Genomic DNA, 24,646 nt, shown 5'->3' on the forward strand with positions numbered 1-24,646 from the left:
TCACCACTTTTGAATAAGAAACAATATCAAGGCTATAAAACTTGTCAAAACTCCGCGAATCACAAAAGTATCAGTGAGAAGTTGAGAACACTCGTTTAAACAGTGCATACACTCGAACTTAACTGCACATCAAATTTTTTACTTTATTGATACTGCTTTTAATCGTAATGCAAAGACCGGTCATCGTGACATAAGCTGTCATGTACAATAAAAGAGTCTGCGCAGCGACAGGAAATATAATTTAACACAAAAAGCCTGCCTAGACCAGGGGTGGACTTGCGCTTTTTTTTTTGAGCGGAGTGTGGACAAATTTTTTTTGAGCAACAGCGCGAAGCCACAAACTCGTTCTAAATATTTTAAAGGCGTAACAGCTGATGAAAAAGCAGAGACAATTGTAGACGAAAATGAAGAGATAACAATAATGCATGTTAATTTAGTCTTAGTCAGCGTTTTTGGACAGTGGTGCAGTCTTGTCACCGTCTCATCTTAGTCATGAAAAAAAAGGTTGTTGACGAACATATTTCGTCTCGTCTCGTCTGACGAAATTAACACTACTGGCCGGGTGAAAAACCAAAGCTTCATGAGGGGCTAACTTGGAAGAGAGGGGGTTTCCAATACCTGGGGGTTGTTTTAGGAGACGAGGCAGACATGATGAAGAACTAGGAAGGGTTAATTGAGAAAGTTAAGGGCCGATTAGCAAAGTGGAAATGGCTGTCACCGAATATGTCATATAGAGGAAGGGTTTTAATCTAGTGGCATCCTTATTGTGGCACAGAATGGCTTGTCTTGACCCCCCGGTAAGTTTTATCAAAGAGGTACAAGCTGTATTAGTGGTTTTTTTTCTGGGACAATTTGCATTGGGTTCCACAAAGTGTGCTGTTTTTGCCAAGAGCAGAAGGTGGACAAGGTCTCATTCATCTACAAAGCAGAGACTTCTGAATGGACCTGCAGAATCCAACTGGAGAGCTGCTGCATGCTCAATTTTAAACAGCACAGAAGAACTGAACCTTTGTAAGTCACTCTTTCTGATGAATCCCTGTGAAGTTGACACTCTGAAATTGCCAGCGTTCTACAGAAATCCGTTTAAGGTGTGGAGTTTGTTCAGCAGGCAGAGGACGGAGGCTGCATGTTCCCTCTACTGACTGCTAGAGGAACCTCTAGTCCACGGAGCTCGATTGGACTTAACATTTACTAATTGTAACCTGCTAGGACTCAACAAGGTTCTTCTAAACTCAGGGACTTTAACACTAGGCAGCTTGCTGAACTTTGCAGGACCAAATCTGGCAGAGGTGGACACCACAGCAGCACTCCTGGGAATCAGGTAAGCTCGACTAACCACACAGCTGCTAGAGAGGTGAAACACAGCTCTTCACAGCTTTTCACAGCTCTCTATGTGATGGTGGGGTCCTGTCCTGTCCTGTGGTATATTGTGTTTATACATTTATCTTTTTTTTTTGGTTGAGTCTGCGATGTCACGATCAGCGTGACTTTTTTTTAAATCTGTAAAGTTTCCTTTAAAAAATCTAAAAAAAAATCTCTCTCTCTCTCTCTGTCTCTCCCTATCTCTCTCTCTGTGTGTCTCTCTCTGTCTCACACACACACGGCCTTAGAGCGATGACGTCACCGGATGTACGAAAGCGAAAGTGGAGAATAGGGTGTGTTTTTCTGTAGTTTAATCGAGACAAAGGCGAGAGAAAAGTAAAGCTCTTCTCCTGGTGAGTTGATTACAGATATTCCAGTATTATACACTACAGATTGAGGTTTACACACAGTAATGTGTTGATACAGAGCTGTAATGTAAGTGAAGTGTGATTATTTTAATGGTGAACGATCAGCTCGGTGTCAGTGTGTTATAGCGGATCTGGAACAGGGTGGAGTTTATAACGGTCTGGTGAAGTCGGGGGCTGAAACACACACACACACACACACACACACACACACACACACAATCTGCTTTATCTTTACTTCTGCTCTTTGTGTTTAACTGCTTATAAGGATCAATATTAGCGCTTAGATTTTTATTTTTTGCTGTTTAAGAAGTCCAGAATCTGCATTTGTTTCGCTTCCGCTTTAACTGTATCAGTCACTCCCGCCATCAAATGTGTTAAAATCTACTGCGAGTGATTCGGTATCTACTGCGAGTGATTCAGTGTCTATTGCGAGTGATTCAGTGTCTATTGCGAGTGATTCAGTGTCTATTGTGAGTGATTCGGTGTCTATTGCGAGTGATTCAGTGTCTATTGCGAGTGATTCGGTGTCTATTGCGAGTGATTCGGTGTCTATTGCGAGTGATTCGGTGTCTATTGCGAGTGATTCAGTGTCTATTGCGAGTGATTCAGTGTCTATTGCGAGTGATTCAGTGTCTATTGCGAGTGATTCAGTGTCTATTGCGAGTGATTCAGTGTCTATTGCGAGTGATTCAGTGTCTATTGCGAGTGATTCAGTGTCTATTGCGAGTGATTCGGTATCTACTGCGAGTGATTCGGTATCTACTGCGAGTGATTCAGTGTCTATTGCGAGTGATTCAGTGTCTATTGCGAGTGATTCAGTGTCTATTGCGAGTGATTCAGTACGTGCTGCTCGGCCACTGATCATTATATGTGTTTATTATGAACACAATCCGGACAAACCGCAGCTGCCATGTTGTTATTTTCATATGACTTTTGACATCGTAATAAGCGACAAACCTTTTTTATGTTTAAACCTTCATCAGGTTATCAGTTTATTCAGGTGTAGTTAAAGAAGTACAGATGAAGCAGAAGGAACAATGTTTATCTCCACAGCACTTAAACAGAGTCACCGTCCTTCTTCCTCTATGGTTTATTCTCACAGCTCTTCTGTGCCCCGTTGCATTATGGGACAGCGCAGTGTGCATCTTCTTCATTCTGCAGAATCTCAGCGGAAGCAGCAGATCATCAGGTTTTTACTCATTTCCTGTTCCAAGAATAGTGAGAATCTGAGAATACTGCTGCTCTGGGGTGCTGCTTTTCACCCTCTGTAGTAGGTTAGTAGGGTAATAGAGTAATAAGGAATTAGTGTATTAGGGTAATATGAAGTGAACTCAGTTCTCACCACAGTATCAGAATCTCACAGGTTCACACCAGCGCTGCTTCAATCTGTTCATGATCTTATTGTGCAGAATTATCTGTCTGTCTGTCTGTCTGTCTGTCTGTCTGTCTGTCTGTCTGTCTATCTATCTATCTATCTATCTATCTATCTATCTCTCTGTCTGTCTGTCTGTCTGTCTGTCTATCTATATTATACATTGATCACAACCTTTAGTTCAGGTTTTACAGAAGTCATCACATGATGCCATAAAAGGATTAAAACACTAACATTTTCTCTTCCTCCTGTTGGAAGATTCAGGAGCTGGAATTCTGGCTGTTTAGTGAAGTGTTTTCTCTGTAACCCCAATCATCATTAAAGCAGAGTTTATATTAAGTGTTAAATAAAGTTTTACACAGTAATTCAGTCTAATTCTGTGTAAGAAATGCTGGAGATTTTCTAATGACGTCACTATTGGCTTGTTTTCTTTAAAACTGCTTAAACAGGAGAAAGTGTCATTCTGTCTACAGTTTGAGGAACTCAGCTGCTGAATTTTCAGCACAGTTGTCAGCAGGGGGGCATTTAAATAGACAAAAGCCCCTGGGCTACAGCATTACTCTGGGCCCCTCCCTCCCCATGTACAGTTTAAAATTGAGCTAATGTACGAATACATTTTAATTGTCTACCTTTAAAAAGTTTTCTGCCTCATTTTTCTTACTGCGAATCTTTGATGGTGTTGGTAAAATCCAGTTTCTGGGGATTGTTGCTCCCCAGAGACATTAAAGCTAGACGACAGAGACGCTCCTGGCTCATAACAGAACGCAGAAAGTTTTTCACCAAAGCCAGTTTTGAAAATGACCTTTCACCGCTGGCATTTGTTACAGGTAGTGTGAGAAATAAGCAGAGAGCGATGTCCATGTTGGAAATACAGAAGCTAACGGATGTTTTATTATCCTCATAAGCGTTCTTGCTGTGGTGTTGGTTTCCTTTTGTACGATTGCTTTAAAATGTGAAAGTTTATCCAATAAGTCAATTTCCAAATCTCTGCAGTATTTACAGTTTTTCTCAGTTGCTTTGGAGCATTTCTCGAATCATCCTTAAGATTTGCAAATCAGTAAGTGCATTCTCAAAACAATGTGTACAAACAGCACAATACATTGGATTTCTTTCAAAAGCCTGTTTTTTTGCTCAAAATCCTTAGTACTTCTCTCAAACGTAAGTATTTGTGTCAATGAACATATCATTGCCATCAAAATAACAAGTCCTTTTATCATTGTTTACGAACAAGACAGTCAAAATGTTTAGTCATTTTTTCAATATGACAATGCTTTATTTTAGTATTTCCTGATGTAAACTATGTTTTGGATCACAAGTATTGAAAATGCACGAGGCTGAATGTCTTCTAAGTGTAAGAGACTGGACAGGATTCACACTTTTTTCTTTTTCTTTACTAGTGGACTGACAAAAAAATTACAATATAATGTCAATATAATAGAAAATAAAAAGAGACAAATTAAAATTCCAAAAGGTAAACATAGGAAACACTTCTTAGGCAGAACTCTGCATGCCGCACTATACAGTGCAATCTGTCTCTACCCTCTGACATCCCAGTCTGTCGGGCCACAGATTTTTATCCACATCACAACAGATATCATCCCTTGCAATGCAGCGTGGAAAAAATCTTCTGGAATGTCTTATCCAGCCTCTGCAGGCTTCCGCTGTGATGTCCTCACAGCCAGCAGGGTCATCTGAGTATGTGGCTGACAATCATAGACCTTCCACCTCCATGCTGAATAGAACTCCTCAATTGGGTTGAGGAATGGGGAATAGGGTGGGAGAATTTGCATCAGCATCCTGTTATGGGTCAGAAACCATTGCCTGATGGTGTTTAAGTGATGGAAACTCACATTATCCAAAAGTATCACATACTTTGGTAAATCATCTGGAAATGGACCCCTCTCATCATCAGGGATGAGAGCCCTATAGAGGATCTCTAAGAAGGTGAGGAGATGCTGTGTGTTGTATGGGCCTATAAGGGGAATATGAGATAGCACACCCTGCTCCCTGAGATAGCAGCACACATAGTGATATTTCCTCCTTGCTGGTCTGGCAAATCAACAGTAGCTCTGTGACCGATGACATTTCGACCACGTCTTCTGCTTTTGCTCAGATTGAAGCCAGCCTCATCCACATATATAAAGTTCACTTGACTCCAATTCCATTATATGCTACAACCCAGAAGATACCCAATTAGTTATGCACGTTCATTTCATTTCAAAAGATACAGTTATATCAAATATTTATATTTTTCCTACAGCTATAGCAAATGTAGTCACTATAAGCAGTTTATGTAAATTAGATAAAATATGCCCATAGATGTTTTACCTGTACATACTGGTATCGTTGCTCCTTCACTCTGTCATCATTCCTTTGAGATGGTACACGGTACAGCTGTTTCATGCTCATGTGGTGTCTCTTCAACACCCTATCGATAGTTGAGATGCTAACAGACTGGATATTTTCAAATACATTATTATCTTCTACAACAGCCTTTTGTATTTCCCTTAACCTTAGGGCTGGGCAATTAATCGAAAAGTAATCGAAATCGACATTCAGAACCTATAATCGATCAAATTTTTCCAAGTCGATTATTTCGATTACTTTCCCATTAAAAACACTACCGCGTGTGGAGTCACGTGACCCCCCTCCGTTACGTTACGTTATTCCGTCGAGCATGGAGAGCTTAAACATTCAGACAACTGAGCAACAAGAGCAGCTTGTTTGGACACATTTTGGCTTCAGTAAGGATGACATCGAACAAAATGAAGTCAGATGTAGACACTGTAGAAAAACAGTTTCGACACCCAAAGGTAACACCACCAATTTGTTTCAACACTTGGAGCGCAATCACGTTACTGAATATGAACAGTGCATGGCTCAAAAAAAACAAAAAGAGACTGACAAGCGCCCAGCAACAAGTGCCTCCGCAAAGCAGATGTCGATAACAAATGCATTCACAAATGCCACACAGTATGAGAAGAGTTCAAGAAGATGGAAAGAAATAACTGACGCTATTTGTTATTACATCGCAAAGGATATGACTCCCTTGGCTACAGTGGAGCGAAGCTATACAAGAGTTATTTTATTTAGAAGAGATACTGCTTATTTTCTACTTTTAATATGAAAAACATTGAAAATAATTGATTTTGTTTCCAAAAGTGCAAGTTTTTTTTTTTTTATAAGAACAAAGTGACTGTTCGTTTTAGGCAATGTGTGCTTTAATTTCAGTTGTTCAACATTGATGTTCAATAAATAATCATAGATAGTAGATAGTGTGTGTTTCCTTCAATTATTTTAAAATCAAGTAATACACCCTTCATTCAGAAATCTCTCACTTGTAATATGTGAGCATATTTACTAAACAAAACTTGTCAGTGAACTATGAGGGCAAAAAAAATAAAAATAAAATAATCATTCATTAATCGTAATCGAGTTAAAATGTTCAATTAATCGAGATTTTGATTTTAGGCCAAATCGCCCAGCCCTACTTAACCTAATGGCATTGTTTGCTCGGACCATGGTGCAAATAGCCTCCTCTTGTTGGGGTGTGAAAAGGGGTCCTCTGCACCCCTATGAGGTAATCCTGCAGTCCTGTGTGGAAAAAATGCACTAATGCAATACATTTATACTTAGATGTGTTAGAGAAAGTATACACACACTATAACAGCACAGTCCACACTGGTGGATTACATACCTGTTCTCTCTACCAAATGACTGAATTATTGAACACACAGTTGTTCCTCATCTCCCAATATTCGGCTGTACCCTCCGCCTCAGCCATTGTGAGGCCATGATTGACAACATGGTCCACACTAGTGGCTCTAAATCCCCGTTCACACTGCGTCTTAATGCTCAATTTGGATATTTTGCTCAGATCTGATTTTTTTGTTTGGCTGTTCACATTACCTTTTAAAATGTGGCCTATATCAGATACCAGTGTGAACTGTTTGCTGTTTCGAACTGACCCGCATGCGCAAACGTATGCGCAATAACATTGACATCACACGCAGCACGCCGTTGCGCTAAAGTTGGCGAGGTTATGGAGGAAGTAAGCATTTTCGCTTTTCTTTCTAAATGTTTCTGTAATGGCAGCACAGAGACGCAGTTGACAGAGATTTTCAGATGTCGACTTTTGCAACTTTTGATTATTTGATCCATTTTGTAGGCGTAGTCACGTTTGTGTGCGTACTCGCTGGCGCATAATTGTGACGAATGTCGATGTAGATTGACGTAAAAGTCGCATCAAATCCGCCGTGGTTGTTCACACTGCGGCCACATTGGAAAAAATCAGATTTGGGTCTGATTCAGGACCACATATGGAAGTGGTCTGAATCTGATATGAAAAAATCAGATCTGGGCTAGATTTGAGTGTTCACACTACTCCTGAAGAAGTCTGACCTGGTCACTTGACCCCAAAAAAATTCATGATTCAGATTCAGATTTGGGCCACTTTTACCTGCAGTGTGAACGTGGCCTTTGTCTCTGGCCTCTTCTTCCTCTATTTTGCCTCCTTACCCTTCCAGCATGCATCCTTATTCTTGGTTCTCGACCATATTTGTTTCCTAGTTGTTCATCCATTTTCAACAATTGTAAATCTGTGTTTTGCTCTTATTACATACACTCGCCAGTTTAAAGGTTCACGAGATTCAGCCTTGACCTATTTAAGAGAACTAGTTGATTATTGGTAGATCTGAAGGTGTACACGCCCCTTCATTAGTGACAGTCAAGGTTCATCTGCACAATTCATCAATTCAAGACACATTTACAAGAAAATTTACAAGCGCAGTGCTCTGAAAAGTCTGTTGTTTTGTTACCACTGACTTGATTGTATGCAGGGCATGTTTTATATCCATGCTGTCACTCTGTCTAGCGTCTTCTAAAAGCTGACTAACAAGTTGTTACAGAGGTGTTTGTGTCTGCAGGCTTGAAATATCCTGTGAGTTTGGGGATTTTTTTTAAAAAGCTGCTGGTTGTGTTCTATCAATTTGTACATGTTGAAATCTTTCATCTTTCACACTATATGTTTGTATGCAGTCACTGCTTACTTGTTGATGGAAGGATGCACCTAACTAATTTAGGATGTACATAACTAACTAATAAAGGATGTACATAACTAATTTATTTTATATATTTTTAGTTGAGTGTATTATTTAGTGTGGACAGCAGAGTAAGAATTTCATTGTGCAGGGAAATATGCTTTCTGTCTGTGCATATGACAATAAACACTTTGAACTTGAACTTGAATTATTATTATCTGCAAAAATAAAAATCATTAAAAAAATGAATGTTTAACAAATAAATATTAAATGAAAGTAAAGTGTCTCCTGCTTTATTCTCCACCTGTGCAGTGCTGATGGTGGTGTTGTGTCTCCTCAGCCATGCAGCTCCTCAGCCTTCATCACTGTGTCCTCTTCTTCATCCTCACATTCACCACTGGTAAGTGTCGTTACTACACAATAAACGCTACACACTAAAATAAACAGTACACACTATACCAGAGCCGATCCTGACCTCCCTGGGGCCCTAAGCAAAATTCTGCTAAGGGGCCCTCCTACCTGACCCGTGAGCCATGCAAACCATTTGTCACACATTCACACTTGACACCCCACTGCTCCCACTACAAACCTCCCTACTTTTAAAAAAAAAGTTTGCTCCTAGGAAATATGCAATAGCGGATATCAGAAATGATCAGAAACAAAAGCTAAAATGGCTTGTCATACCGTATCACTGTGTTTTATAGTATGCATGAGAGCAATACTTGATCCCTGATGGTTATTATTTACTGAGGGATGTGCATTCATATTCACCTGGCATTATGCCCACTCCAATGAAAATCCATTGGTTTCCATATTGCATTAACGTTGTTGTAACCTTGATTGAGAGACTATAAACATTGTCATTTAGGAGTGCTATCACGCTACGTTTTGTACTGGTCCCCACACAGATGTTGCTGCTGGAAAGCGCGCGTCATTTCGTGCACGATTGCACACGCATATGAACGCATGTTGACGCGCGGCGCGGTTATCGAGCTGCCGTTTATAAACACCGTTGCCCTTGGGCATTTATTCACGCGAATGTTCACGCAATAAATTGTTGTGTGACAGACAGGCCAAGAGATGCACTGGCAGCACTGCACAGCTAATGTAGCTAGTCAGATAGAGACTAGAGACAGAATCACATCAACTTTACTGTTATTTGCTCTTGCTGACATCAAACCTGAAGAGAACACAAGTTTACCTGATTGCTGTTCTCGCATTTCACTCTCATTTTGTTTCTTTTTTTTTCTTTTCATGGCCAGATGTATAGCTCTGCTTCATTTTGTCATCTACACAGTAAACATTAACACGCGCTGTAAAATGAGGCAGGGAGAGGCGGGGCCTTGCGTAATTTGTGGGGCCCTACGCAACTTGCATAGTGAGCGTATAGGGCTGATCGGCTCTGCACTATACAATAAACACTATACACTATACACTCACATTCACTACTGGTCAGTGTCATTGCACAAAACTACACAAAAAAACACTACACATTGTACACTACACATTACACACTATAACTACACAATATACACTACACACTCTCAATTTGTTCTCTCTTTCAGCTCCTGTCTCAGCTCTTGAGACCTGTCCTACACGGGGGAAGCTTCATCAGCCAGTGACGCTCTCATGTACATCTACATGTACTGGTTTATTACAATGGAACCTACTTAGAGATCGTGGTGTTGTCCTGGCTCGGTGTGATCAGAAATCATGCTGGGCAGAGAAGGGATTTAATATCTCTCATGATCAGTACCTGAAGGGAGATTTCTCTCTCACCATCACTGAAGCTGATTACAGTAAGAGGAACGAGTACGCATGTGAATGTAGAGACTCAGACTACGCTCATGTGCGCCTCGTCATAGAGAGTAAGTGTCTTTATCTCTTCTCCTGCTGATAAAATGTTCTGTGAATTATTAGGATCATAATTAGAGTGAAATGCATTAAACAGTGAGGGTTTAATACTGTAATGACTCACATCAGGATTCAGACCTCAGACATAACTACAGACTTCACCTCTATTCAGAAGTTATGTGAGAGTCACACGTGTGGGAGGAGTTTATCTAAAACAGAGGTGTGTCTCAGTTCCCTCTTTTTCTGTCCTGACTTCAGCTCGAGTGATTCATCAGGATTAAGTCCAGCGTCGCGTCTGAGAGTTTGATGGAACTACAGGGTTCATATAAGGTGCTTAAAGTGCTTAAATTAACCATTTAGAGATTTAACGTCTGGAAAGAAATTAAAATTGGCTTGTTTTGTTTTAAAGTGCTTATAATTACCTAAAAAAAAATGTAAGTTAAGGCCATCCTTAAAAATATTTTGGTTTGCAGTAACAGTAAAAAAAAAAAAAAAAAGGTCGGTAGGTAGGTCTATTTTTTTTTTTCAAGTTTCAATGTAAAAAAAAAACTTTAAACAAATTAGCCTTATACACGACCTTAGCCTTATACACGACCTTAAACACGATTAATTATCGTGACATCACTAACTGGGTCTTCAACCCGTGCCTTCGGGTGCATCATTGCAAACCTTATTTTGATGCTGTCACAGTTTTTCCAGAACTTCGTGCCAAGTTAAAGTGGTGTCGAGCTGTTTTAATGATTTTTTTAGATTTATTATGGTGCCCGAACCTGTTAATATTATTTTATTGCTTTTGTATTAGTTGTTTGAAGAGTAAAAAAAAAAGTCGGTCTTAACGCAAATTTACAACCGGCAAGTCGGTCGGACTTAAAGCAAAAAAAAAAAATTGAGTCGGTCCTAAATTAACAGGGTCGGTCGGGTTACGGCAAACAAGAATATTTTTAAGGATGGCCTAATTGTTAATGAGTTAGTTCCTTACACAAACTGCTGTAATTCAGAAGTGGCCGTTTGACTGATATGAAAAGTGTCACCTCACAGTCACCTCGTCTAGTTTCATGTGGAACGTAAGGGTTTGGACTGAGGCTGTGTTTACACTGCAAGTCTTGATGCACAGATCCTATCTTTTGACCACATCTGATTTTTTTGTCTCATCTGTTTACGTTCACATTTAGACACGACTGGTATCTGATATCTGTGTTTACATTAATAACCGTACAAAATGACTGATGGTGATAACTTTACTATGCACATGGTAGCCCTTCTGCTTATGTATAAATGTGCTATTATTTTATATGTAAGTTGTCATGAAGGTTTTGAATATGACTGGACGGATGTAGACCCCAAAATAAAGGTTATTTTTGTTTGATATTTATCTATGGCTTATTAGATGTTGTAAGAAATAAAAAATGCGTAGTGTAAAAATAAGATGATGATGGTGAAGATCTTAATGAAGAACAAGAAGTTTATTCCAGCATAGCAGTGACAAAATATATGACGTACTTTGGGTTCATCGGAGTCCGTAAGAACCCCGAGCAAATCCTGCTCAAGCATTATATACAGTTTTCCCTTTTGGTAATTTAAATGAAGTTCTGCTTTGAATGTGTATTGAGTGTAAGAACTGAATGTCTCCCAAATGCCTGGGCTACACCTTGTTGTCTAGCTGATTGTCTTTAAATGTTAATCATGGTCATGTACACCTTGTCTTGGTATTGTTACAATTGTTATCAACCAAGTGGTCACTTTAAATGGTAATCGCGGCCACGTAGACCCTTTTTTTCATGTTGATGCTTAATGTCCTGCTGCCGTTCCCATATTTATAATTGAATCAACTTTATATGTTTAGAGTCCTAAACGTATTACCTTATGATACTTAAACCTTTTTAGGAATGAGCTCTTTTAGATGTGTACCTTGGAGTGGAATTTCAAGTCAGGAGAATTTGGAAAGGTCAGGCGGATTATGTAATAAAGAGACATTACCTGAATGAATAGAAGGTATCTAGAGGTGCCAGGGTGTATATTGAGGAGATTTCATGGGGAGGGGGCCTTTTTTTGCTTGCTTTTTTGTGTTCAAACTTTTTGGGTTGCAGGGGGATGCTCGCTTGGTTTTTTCCTTGAGCTCAATGGAACTGTTGGCTGCAATAGTTTGCTCATTCTCACCCAGGTCTGGAAAGTCTTCTCATTGTTTTATTTGTATCAATTATAGTGTTTTCAGTAAAGATTAGTTTAAATAGTTAATATTCAGTTAAAACTCTAAAAGTGTGGTTCACCCTGCGATGTGTCCACTCGGAGGCAGGCTCCGAGTTCCGACATATTTAATGGCGCCCAACGTGGGGCTTCGTAAGGGTTAGCGTGATCTGTGTCCGGAACCGGGACCACTCCCTCAGAAGGGCTACGGAGGCCGGCCATAATAACGAAGTGAGCAGATGCCTGTTATATTCAAAAGTCTGTGTATAGTGAATCTGTGGCCTGACAGACGAAGGGTGGCCCTGGGGAGGGAGGCAGACAGCTGCCCTCGAAGTCAAGAACTTTGAAGGGTGAAACAAAAGAGCTGGATGAGAAATAGCAATAAATAAATTTTTAAATAAAAACCATAAGTAGAGAAGGGGGGTTTGTGGTTTGAGGTTCCTGTTTTATTTTCCTGTTTTAGGCTGTATTGGGTTGACTGTGTATGTGTGTCTCATGAGTTATTTATATTTGGTATAATGTGTAGGCCTGGATAAAGTAAAAGGTAAAGGAAAATTCCTGCGGTGTACCGCCGGCGTGGGTGCTATTTAAGTCATGGACCGGGGCAGAACGGGCAGGTGGTGAAAACACGTTAGTCCTAGATACCGCTGTCCGGCGAGACAGGGCTGCATGGTAGGACTGGGGGGGCCCCCGGGAGTATACGGGAATAAGTATACGGTATATGTGTATGGAATTGTTTATGTGCATACGTGTACTGTTGAACCGAATGACGATTTGGGTTGATTTTTGATTTTTGATGTAGTAAAAGTAATTGCAAGATATTGTTAACTCCATAATCCGAATGGAGGAGGAGTTGTAGTGTGGTGTGTAATAGAAGTGATTACAGTCATAGGTGTATTGATTAGACAAATTGACAGGGAGTTAGGAATTGTATATGTGTATATATATGTATATGTATATATGTGTGTATGTATGTGTGTATGTATGTATGTATATATGTGTATATATGTAATATTATGTAGAATTGTGTTATATATATATATATATATATATATATATATATATATATATATATATATATATATATATATATATATATGTGTGTGTGTGTGTGTGTGTGTGTGTGTGTGTGTGTGTAATAGTCTTAAAGTATCTGATATATACTGTACTTAAGTATCAAAAGTAATTTTCTGATATTTAATGTACTTAAGTATGTGAAGTAAAAGTAAAAAGTAAAATTTTAGTGATCTTCAGTATGCACAAGATCAGGTTCTAGGATTTCAGGGGTTTAGCCCTCAGTGTGAATTTAAAGCAAGTGGAGTTTTATATTATGTATTGTATTATAATTATTATTATTATATGACTACATAGTAAGCCAAAAGTTATGGTATTATTTAAAATGGTGAAAGAGGACACCAAAAGTTCACGCATGATGTAATGATGCCAGTCTTGAATCAGATAAGTTCATGTGTGGATTCTCTACAAACAGTGTGTCCAATGAATGCAGACATTGGTAAAAATAATAATAATAATAATAATAATAATAATAATAATAATAATAGATAAATAAATAAGTAAAAATAGTATCAAATAGTAAAAAAAAGCGAAGTAAAGTATAGATGCGTGAAATTCCTACTTAAGTACAGTAACGTACAGAAGTTTTTGTAGTTCGTATTAGTAGTACTCCGTTACATTACAACACTGCACGACACATTTAGAACATTAGAACATTGTACACACAAAGGGTTGTATGGATAGAGTAAAATGAGAAAGGAGAATTAATGTGTTGTATTGTATACCACTGTGCCGTACACGGCACACCGACGATAGGAAATGAGGCTGCATAAACTTCATTGTAACCTTTAAGCATTAAATCTTCAAAATATACAGTCATGCAGCACCTCGATTAAAAGCTTAGACTCTCAGGATTCCCTTAAGCCCACACACAAAGCATAATATCATTTATAGCAGTCATAAAACTGTAATCTAGTTGTCTAGTAGTGGCAGCGTTAATTCAGTTTGTTTACTTACAGAAAAATGCTTCCCTTTATCCACCACGATAAATTTTCCAAAACAAATTGTTTTCATAAATCCCCAAGAGTCCAAGGAAATGGAATGTAATCCAAAACGATTTGTTTGCCTCACAATTTTGACGTTTCTGACCGAATTACGATGTAAAAACTGTAAACAGTAGTTCACTACCGGCCATTCTTTCGACTCTCACTTCTCATTGGAGACTTATAAAACTACATTTGGGTTCCATGTTTGTTGAGCAAAGTCTAACGAATCAAACAAGCCCTCTCATGAGCCAATAGGTTCCCGTAGAGCAGAGATAGACAGCTAAGGAACAAATGATGGCTCTCCATTCTATTTGGAACACCCTCCTTTTGTTTGACAGTTGTTCTCGCCAGTAGCCAGTTTTTCAGATTAGGTTTCTAGGCAAAGGGGTTCCCTAGGTTATAAGCCTTTTAAACTCAGCATGCAGTCTTTTTATACAAAGTTATAAAATAAACAAATAAACAAGCAAAACAAAAGCGCACAGACATATCTGTAGAAAAATCATATAAAATCCATTTTTGAGTCTTTTGACTTCAATCTTTTTTCTGTAGTAAGCTAAGACATGTGGCTGTGACCTTGAGTTGTATTTTAGTCAGTTTTTCAGATAAATGACTATGGCGGAAATAAAAACCCTCCATTCTAGCCTCTGTAGCTCTGTGTCAGTAAGGTCTACAGTAAGGTCTAAGGTCTAGTCTATCACCCTGACACTTGTATCAGAGACTAGAGATTGTTTCAGAATCAGAATCAGAAAGGTCTTTATTGCCAAGTATGTTTTCACATACGAGGAATTTTTTCTAGTACAGGAGCTCCACAGTGTAAACATATAGCAATGGTAAAACATGAACACATAAATAGTAGACAGTTTCCTTTCCAATGATACCAGGCACACCCCTGAGTGTCAAAGTATATGGGAGCTGTACCACTTTTAATTGAAAATGAAATTTCATGTCCGTTTCTTAACTGGATACAAGAACAGAAACGTCATTCAGCTTTTAAGCTTTAATTCCTCGTATTAAAAACGTCACAGACAAGCACAGCTTCGGGCTGCTTCCAACATACACTCGTCTACTTCCTCATCAGTGCATCACAACACATACACACACCACTATAGACCTCTACTGGTCAGGTCATTTTTAAGTTATAACACAACATATAACATAGTGAATGGGAGATATAGACGTAAGGGTGATGAACAATTGAGTTCAGATATTGAAGAAGATACAGATTTGGAGATTGAAACCAAGGGAGTAAGAACATATTTCTTTGATGAGTGTATAAGGATAGAAATGGTGTAGAAAGACAGGCTTTGATGAATAGTGGGCATTAGAAAGTTTCTTTCCATGTGCTAATTGGTATGAGAAAGTAAAGGCAATCTGGAGGCCTGCTGAGCCCAGTATTGAGAGTCCTGATAGAAACCCCTGGTGGACAACAGGCTGAAATACCATTGTGTGATTTTATAAGACCCATTTGATGAAGATGTTGAACCGCTGGTAGAATTATTTGCTGAGCAACTGCAACAGTTTAACTTTTTCCATTTGAGTTAATTGTTTGATTGGGTTAATTGATTGATTGAGTTAGTTGATTTATTGATGTATTTATTTTTATTTTTGTAATTGATTGATTAATTGGTTTGATTGATTGACTGATTTGTTAAGTGGTTGATAGAGTAATTGATACAGTGGTTGATAATTGGTTAATTGTTTAATAATTTAATTGATTGATTTTAATTGATTCAATTCAATAAACAAATTCAATTTAATTTTAACAATTTAATTTTAACAATATCTGCCTTGTGGGACAGATTAAATCTTGAGAGCCATACCAGAAAGAATCCTGTACAACCACGTTTAACAGAAAGAATAAATAAATAAATAAATAAATAAATAAATAAATAAATAAATAAATAAATAAATGTTCAATTAAAGTTACTAAAACTTTATTTATTAAAGAGATAGTGCCACATGATGGAGAAGGGTAAAAGTCTAATCACACCAGCTGTAATTGTAATAATAAAGCACGTAGATGCTGAAAAGGAAATAAATAAGTACATGAAAAATGGCAAGAACGGACAAAAGGAGAGTTGCAGTGGCCTGAAGGAGGAACGTTTGATGAGGGAATATTGAAAATATTGAAAAAAATAAGCAAAAATTTTTGACCTCTCATATATTGTTTTAGTAGGCCTCTGATGTAGATTTTTCAAATTTTTTGCATTTTAGTACGTTTTTAGGGAAATGTTGTAATATTGCAACGTTGGGCAGAATCTCTGTATTTGTGCTCACTTTGTCTGATCAGATATACAGAGCATTTAAGCATTCATTTGCAGGGTTGATTGCTTACTTTGCCCCATAACAGTATATATCATGAGTATTAATCACATAATCATATTTTGTATAAATAAGCATTTATTAATAGAAGTATTGGAAGAAGATATATATTTAAAGAAAAAAAATAAATAATAATTATTATTTCTGTCACTTATAGTGTGGCTAGAAGTATGGCTGTGATTAATTGATAGTCCCTAAGATAGTTGTTTTCTACTGAGAAGCACAGGCGAACATTGCACTCAGTTGTGTATTCATAATTGCAGTAAACTGAAAGAATAGACTAACTGAAAGAGAGAGCTAAGTATTATCCTGCAAAGTATTATCAGTTCAATTCAAATGTTAATCAAAATTCTTTTCGACATTGGATCTTTTAGACATTAAATAACAAACAAACAAACAAAAAAAAAAATGACTCCTTGTCATTAACTCAATCTTCCATAACACAGATGTCTTGTGTATTAATCCTCTTTTACAGCTTACAATGAGTAAGTTTCCTCATTTCATTTCTTGCTATAAATATGATTTCTACTGAGTATATTTACATTTACAGCATTTAGCAGACGCCTTTATCCAAAGCGACTTACCTTTTATCTCATTTTTATACCACTGAACAATTGAGGGTTAAGGGCCTTGCTCAGGGGCCCAGCAGTTGCAGCCTGGTGGACGTAGGAATCGAACTCGCAACCTTCCGATTGGTAATCCAACACCTTAACCACCAGGCTATCACATCCCACATCCCTGATTATATAACTGATTGATTATATGTTATCTTTATGAGTTTGAATTAAGATAAAAGTTCTCGATTATATTGGTTATGTTGTATTGCTGTTTTTGCTAAGCCCTTGCTCTTATAATGTTGCTTTGTATATAAGTGAGTTCTATGTTGACTCCTTAAGCTTACTAAACCATTGTTATGATCTCAGTCTGTCACTTTCCTGACTGGGCTTGCACATGCATATTTTAAGCCTTAGCTTCTCTCTTTCTACTAAAGGTCATGTTCCCCTTTTCCCTTAGACCCTTAATCTCAGAATCAGCATGTCCGTCCAGCTGGTCGCCTGATTCAGCTGTCTCTCCCTACTCCCTACATGAGGCCTGTTTCAGCTGAACTTTTGACTTTCACTTCCTCACACATTGTTGATCAGAGAGCTCAGACTGACTAGGCCTGATAGCACTGAGTCTGGTTACTTTTACTAAGTTTATGATCACAATAAACTTCTTCTCTTGTTTACACTTTGACTCAGGTGTGGCCATTTATATGTTAGTCATATATTACCTTAAAACTATTACAACATCTGGGGCCTACAACCTCGCCTACGTATGTCTTATGACACCAATTGTAATATTTTGCAAGGCTTAATACTTTAATGTGGTTATAGTATTGTAAGGAGTGATACTTTAATTATTTTTACTAAGATTTTTCACAACAGTGCAATTTCTGTAATTTCTTACAATGTGGAGTTCTGTAGTGAAAAATAAGTATTCAGTGAATTCAAAAATTTATAATAAAGAGAAAGCGTGCAAGAGAGAGAGGGGGGAGCGTGTGTGAGCAAGAGAAGGTTATACTTTTGGTTTAATCCGAAAAAGAAAAAAACAGTGACGTTATCGCCTCATTGAAACATTATGTAGCTTTCAGTAATGAAGCTTTATTTAAAAAAAAAAAATCAAATTCATCAGGTAGAGATAAAAAGCAGCTGCTGAATGTGTGTTGTTTCTGATATGAAAATATATCTAGTATTTCTGCTTCTTTATACAACATTAAACTCTACCTGTCTTTGTGAGCAAGTTTCACTCTCGCCTTGTGATGGCTTGGAATTCCAAGAGAAATCAGACATGTGTGTTTAGACGTGGGTCAGATGTCCAGATATCAGATATATATCTGATTAAAACCCACATTTGGAAGTGGCTCAGATCAGATGAGAAACATTTCAGGTGTTCAATATGTTGTCTGTTGGTCTTGAAAATAAAAAATAGGTGCTGGAAAAAGTGCTTAAATGTCCTTGCTTTTCATTAAGTGATGCCTTTATGAACCCTGGAGTGAACTGTGTGTTCTGTCTGTAAATACAATCTCACACACTGTGGAATGTCATTGAAGGACAAACTGAAATTAATATCATTATTAATAAATAAATATCATTGTCCCTTTAAAGTCCACTAAATGATGTCACCTTTTTTGTACTAAATGTTTAATCAGAGACATTAAAGTTAAGGGTCTGTGGTTAAAGTCAGTCGACTAGAAACTACTGAAAAACTCAGAAATCTGTCAGTGTCACAGGTGTGAAGTCCATGCAGGTGATGTTCAGAATCTGAAACAGTCTTAAGGAGCTGAAGAACCTGACTCTGAACACCAGGAACTTCCAATGACCGTTTAATGACTGTAAGCCTTTATGTTTGTGTCTAAATCTAGCTGAAGTTCATCATGTATTTTTCTCCTCAGCTGTGTTCACACCAGTTCAGATGAAGTCTGATGAAGATCTGAAGCTGAAGGTGTCTGTACCAGAGCCAGTGGAGGTGATTTATAAAAGCGGTGATGCAGCTGATGAAGTGATCTGCAACGTGACTAAAGACTCACTACAGTGTAAAGATGATTACAGACACAGAACATCACTCACTTACCCTGAGCTCACACTGAGAGACATGAAGCCGAGGGATAGTGGAAGTTACACCATCCGGGACACCAAGAATAATGAAGACATTCAGATATACGCCGTGTCTGTGGAAGGTACGTCTCAGTGTGGTCTGTAACATAAAGAGTTTAACACTGAATTATAGGACACACGTCACTCCATAACTGACAGCAGAAATTATTTAGATTTCTAATAAGAATTCTATTAAATGTGGCACGAATCCAGTGGACAGAATCGTCTCAGAATGAAATACCACGTCATCAGTATTCATTAACACGTGATCTTCAAAAGCATCAGGGACAAATTTTATTTGAGTTTTTAGTATCAGTATCTTTCCTGTACAAACTGATGTGTTTTCACTTTGATTCACTGTTTCCTAAATGACCCAAAACTCCACGATTGTGACTAACTGCTGCTGCTCTCCATCTTGTAGCTCTGTAACTAGTCGAGTCTCTGCTGTAACCGTCCTTTAGTCGCATTGCATTCTGGGCTTTGCATTCTGCAGTCCGACTCTCGGTCCAGTCTTTCTACACAGACTCATTACTACGACTCTGAACTTTGAGTGTTTTTATTTTGATTCTCTCCACATTAAACTCCACTATAACTTCAGCAATCACATTAACAGTGTCTCCCTGTGACATCAGAACTGCAGACACCTGAACTTCACAACACAACAACAATAACAGCAGAACTCTGGATTGGTTCATACTAAAGCCTTCACATTAAAGACAGTGGATTAAATACACAGCTCTTCTGTGGAGGGTTTAATAAATGTCCATTCTGAAGATTTATGGAGCTTCAGTTTGTGCACAGGGACAAGAGTCGCTCTGTAGTGAAGAAAACACACTTCATTCAGCACCACTGTGTGTGTGTGTGTCTGTGTGTGTGTGTGTCTGTGTTATAGAAAAGCCTGGTTTTCCTGCATGGGGGGCTGTACTGATAACGATTCTGCTGTTTTGGGTTCCATGTTTGTTGAGCAAAGTCTAACGAATCAAACAAGCCCTCTCATGAGCCAATAGGTTCCCGTTGAGCAGAGATAGACAGCTAAGGAACAAATGATGGCTCTCCATTCTATTTGGAACACCCTCCTTTTGTTTGACAGTTGTTCTCGCCAGTAGCCAGTTTTTCAGATTAGGTTTCTAGGCAAAGGGGTTCCCTAGGTTATAAGCCTTTTAAACTCAGCATGCAGTCTTTTTATACAAAGTTATAAAATAAACAAATAAACAAGCAAAACAAAAGCGCACAGACATATCTGTAGAAAAATCATATAAAATCCATTTTTGAGTCTTTTAACTTCTATCTTTTTTCTGTAGTAAGCTAAGACATGTGGCTATGACCTTGAGTTGTATTTTAGTCAGTTTTTCAGATAAATGACTATGGCGGAAATAAAAACCCTCCATTCTAGCCTCTGTAGCTCTGTGTCAGTAAGGTCTACAGTAAGGTCTAAGGTCTAGTCTATCACCCTGACACTTGTATCAGAGACTAGAGATTGTTTCCTTTCCAATGATACCAGGCACACCCCTGAGTGTCAAAGTATATGGGAGCTGTACCACTTTTAATTTGGTTATGTCGTTTAGGGAAAAAAAAACAGGCTGAAATACCATTGTGTGATTTTATAAAAGACCCATTTGATGAAGATGATGAACCGCTGGTAGAATTATTTGCTGAGCAACTGCAACAGTTTAACTTTTTCCATTTGAGTTAATTGTTTGATTGGGTTAATTGTTTGATTGGGTTAATTGTTTGATTGGGTTAATTGATTGATTGAGTTAGTTGATTTATTGATGTATTTATTTTTATTTTTGTAATTGATTGATTAATTGGTTTGATTGATTGTCTGATTTGTTAAGTGGTTGATAGAGTAATTGATACAGTGGTTGATAATTGGTTAATTGTTTAATAATCTAATTGATTGATTTTAATTGATTCAATTCAATAAACAAATTCAATTTAATTTTAACAATTTAATTTTAACAATATCTGCCTTGTGGGACAGATTAAATCTTGAGAGCCATACCAGAAAGAATCCTGTACAACCACGTTTAACAGAAAGAATAAATAAATAAATAGATAGATAGATAGATAGATAGATAGATAGATAGATAGATAGATAGATAGATAGATAGATAAATTAATAAATTAATAAATTAATGTTTAATTAAAGTTACTAAAACTTTATTTATTAAAGAGATAGTGCCACATGATGGAGAAGGGTAAAAGTCTAATCACACCAGCTGTAATTGTAATAATAAAGCACATAGATGCTGAAAAGGAAATAAATAAGTACATGAAAAATGGCAAGAACGGACAAAAGGAGAGTTGCAGTGGCCTGAAGGAGGAACGTTTGATGAGGGAATATTGAAAATATTGAAAAAAATAAGCAAGACTTTTTGACCTCTCATATATTGTTTTAGGAGGCCTCTGATGTAGATTTTTCAAATTTTTTGCATTTTAGTACGTTTTTAGGGAAATGTTGTAATATTGTAACGTTGGGCAGAATCTCTGTATTTGTGCTCACTTTGTCTGATCAGATATACAGAGCATTTATGCATTCATTTGCAGGGTTGATTGCTTACTTTGCCCCATAACAGTATGTATCATGACTATTAATCACACAATCATATTTTGTATAAATAAAGAAAATAATAATAATAATTATTATTATTTCTGTCACTTATAGTGTGGCTAGAGGTATGGCTGTGATTAATTGATAGTCCCTAAGACAGTTGTTTTCTACTGAGAAGCACAGGCGAACATTGCACTCAGTTGTGTATTCATAATTGCAGTAAACTGAAAGAATAGACTAACTGAAAGAGAGAGCTAAGTATTATCCTGCAAAGTATTATCAGTTCAATTCAAATGTTAATCAAAATTCTTTTCGACATTGGATCTTTTAGACATTAAATAACAAACAAACAAACAAAAAAAAAATGACTCCTTGTCATTAACTCAATCTTCCATAACACAGATGTCTTGTGTATTAATCCTCTTTTACAGCTTACAATGAGTAAGTTTCCTCATTTCATTTCTTGCTATAAATATGATTTCTACTGAGTATATTTACATCAGCCCAGCAGTTGCAGCCTGGTGGACGTAGGAATCGAACTCGCAACCTTCCGATTGGTAATCCAACACCTTAACCACCAGGCTATCACATCCCACATCCCTGATTATATAATTGATTGATTATATGTTATCTTTATGAGTTTGAATTAAGATAAAAGTTCTCGATTATATTGGTTATGTTGTATTGCTGTTTTTGCTAAGCCCTTGCTCTTATAATGTTGCTTTGTATATAAGTGAGTTCTATGTTGACTCCTTAAGCTTACTAAACCATTGTTATGATCTCAGTCTGTCACTTTCCAGACTGGGCTTGCACATGCATATTTTAAGCCTTAGCTTCTCTCTTTCTACTAAAGGTCAGGTTCCCCTTTTCCCTTAGACCCTTAATCTCAGAATCAGCATGTCCGTCCAGCTGGTCACCTGATTCAGCTGTCTCTCCCTACTCCCTACATGAGGCCTGTTTCAGCTGAACTTTTGACTTTCACTTCCTCACACATTGTTGATCAGAGAGCTCAGACTGACTAGGCCTGATAGCACTGAGTCTGGTTACTTTTACTAAGTTTATGATCACAATAAACTTCTTCTCTTGTTTACACTTTGACTCAGGTGTGGCCATTTATATGTTGGTCATATATTACCTTAAAATTATTACAACATCTGGGGCCTACAACCTCGCCTACGTATGTATTATGACACCAATTGTAATATTTTGCAAGGCTTAATACTTTAATGTGGTTATAGTATTGTAAGGAGTGATACTTTAATTATTTTTACTAAGATTTTTCACAACAGTGGAATTTCTGTAATTTCTTACAATGTGGAGTTCTGCAGTGAAAAATAAGTATTTCAGTGAATTCAAAAATTTATAATAAAGAGAAAGAGTGCAAGAGGGGGGGGGGAGCGTGTGTGAGCAAGAGAAGGTTACACTTTTGGTTTAATCCGAAAAAGAAAAAAAACAGTGACGTTATCGCCTCATTGAAACATTATGTAGCTTTCAGTAATGAAGCTTTATTTAAAAAAAAAATCTAATTCACCAGGTAGAGATTAAAAGCAGCTGCTGAATGTGTTTTCTTTCTGATAGGAAAAGATATCTAGTATTTCTGCTTCTTTATACTACATTAAACTCTACCTGTCTTTGGGAGCAAGTTTCACTCTCGCCTTGTGATGGCTTGGAATTCCAAGAGAAATCAGACATGTGTGTTTAGACGTAGGTCAGATGTCCAGATATCAGATATATATCTGATTAAAAACCACATTTGGAAGTGGCTCAGATCAGATGAGAAACATTTCAGGTGTTCAATATGTTGTCTGTTGGACTTGAAAATAAAAAATAGGTGCTGGAAAAAGTGCTTAAATGTCCTTGATTTTCATTAAGTGATGCCTTTATGAACCCTGGAGTGAACTCTGTGTTCTGTCTGTAAATACAATCACACACACTGTGGAATGTCATTGAAGGACAAACTGAAATAAATATCATTATTAATAAATAAATATCATTGTCCTTTTAAAGTCCACTAAATGATGTCACCTTTTTTGTACAAAATGTTTAATCAGAGACATTAAAGTTAAGGGTCTGTGGTTAAAGTCAGTCGACTAGAAACTACTGAAAAACTCAGAAATCTGTCAGTGTCACAGGTGTGAAGTTCATACAGGTGATGTTCAGAATCTGAAACAGTCTTAAGGAGCTGAGGAACCTGACTCTGAACACCAGGAACTTCCAATGACCGTTTAATGACTGTAAGCCTTTATGTTTGTGTCTAAATCTAGCTGAAGTTCCTCATGTATTTTTCTCCTCAGCTGTGTTCACACCAGTTCAGATGAAGTATGAAGAAGATCTGAAGCTGAAGGTGTCTGTACCAGAGCCAGTGGAGGTGATTTATAAAAGTGGTGATTCAGCTGATGAAGTGATCTGCAACGTGACTAAAAACTCACTACAGTGTAAAGATGATTACAGACACAGAACATCACTCACTTACCCTGAGCTCACACTGAGAGACATGAAGCCGAGGGATAGTGGAAGTTACACCATCCGGGACACCAAGAATAATGAAGACATTCAGATATACGCCGTGTCTGTGGAAGGTACGTCTCAGTGTGGTCTGTAACATAAAGAGTTTAGCACTTAATTATAGGACAGACTGCACTGAATTATAGGACACAAGTCACTCCATAACTGACAGCAGAAATTATATAGATTTCTAATAAGAATTCTATTAAATGTGGCACGAATCCAGTGGACAGAATCGTCTCAGAATGAAATACCACGTCATCAGTATTTATTAACATGTGATCTTTAAAAGCATCCAGGACAAATTTTATTTGAGTTCTTTTAGTATCAGTATCTTTCCTGTACAAACTGATGTGTTTTCACTTTGATTCACTGTTTCCTAAATGACCC

The 24,646-nt window shown here is 37.6% G+C and overlaps 1 protein-coding gene across 6 annotated transcripts in view; it reads left to right on the top strand.

The window, feature by feature from the left end:
- LOC132854331 (uncharacterized) overlaps positions 1-24,646 on the top strand; it is a 139,708-nt gene that overhangs the window by 96,536 nt on the left and 18,526 nt on the right. For all 6 annotated transcript variants that reach the window (XM_060882620.1, XM_060882621.1, XM_060882623.1 and 3 more), the window contains 2 exons: positions 18,996-19,280; positions 24,046-24,330. In XM_060882620.1, coding sequence (XP_060738603.1) covers positions 18,996-19,280; positions 24,046-24,330 — 570 coding nt within the window. The remainder of the gene's footprint in view (positions 1-18,995; positions 19,281-24,045; positions 24,331-24,646) is intronic.

Source organism: Tachysurus vachellii, chromosome 12 (genome assembly GCF_030014155.1).
Source record: "Tachysurus vachellii isolate PV-2020 chromosome 12, HZAU_Pvac_v1, whole genome shotgun sequence".
Lineage (NCBI taxonomy): Eukaryota > Metazoa > Chordata > Actinopteri > Siluriformes > Bagridae > Tachysurus > Tachysurus vachellii.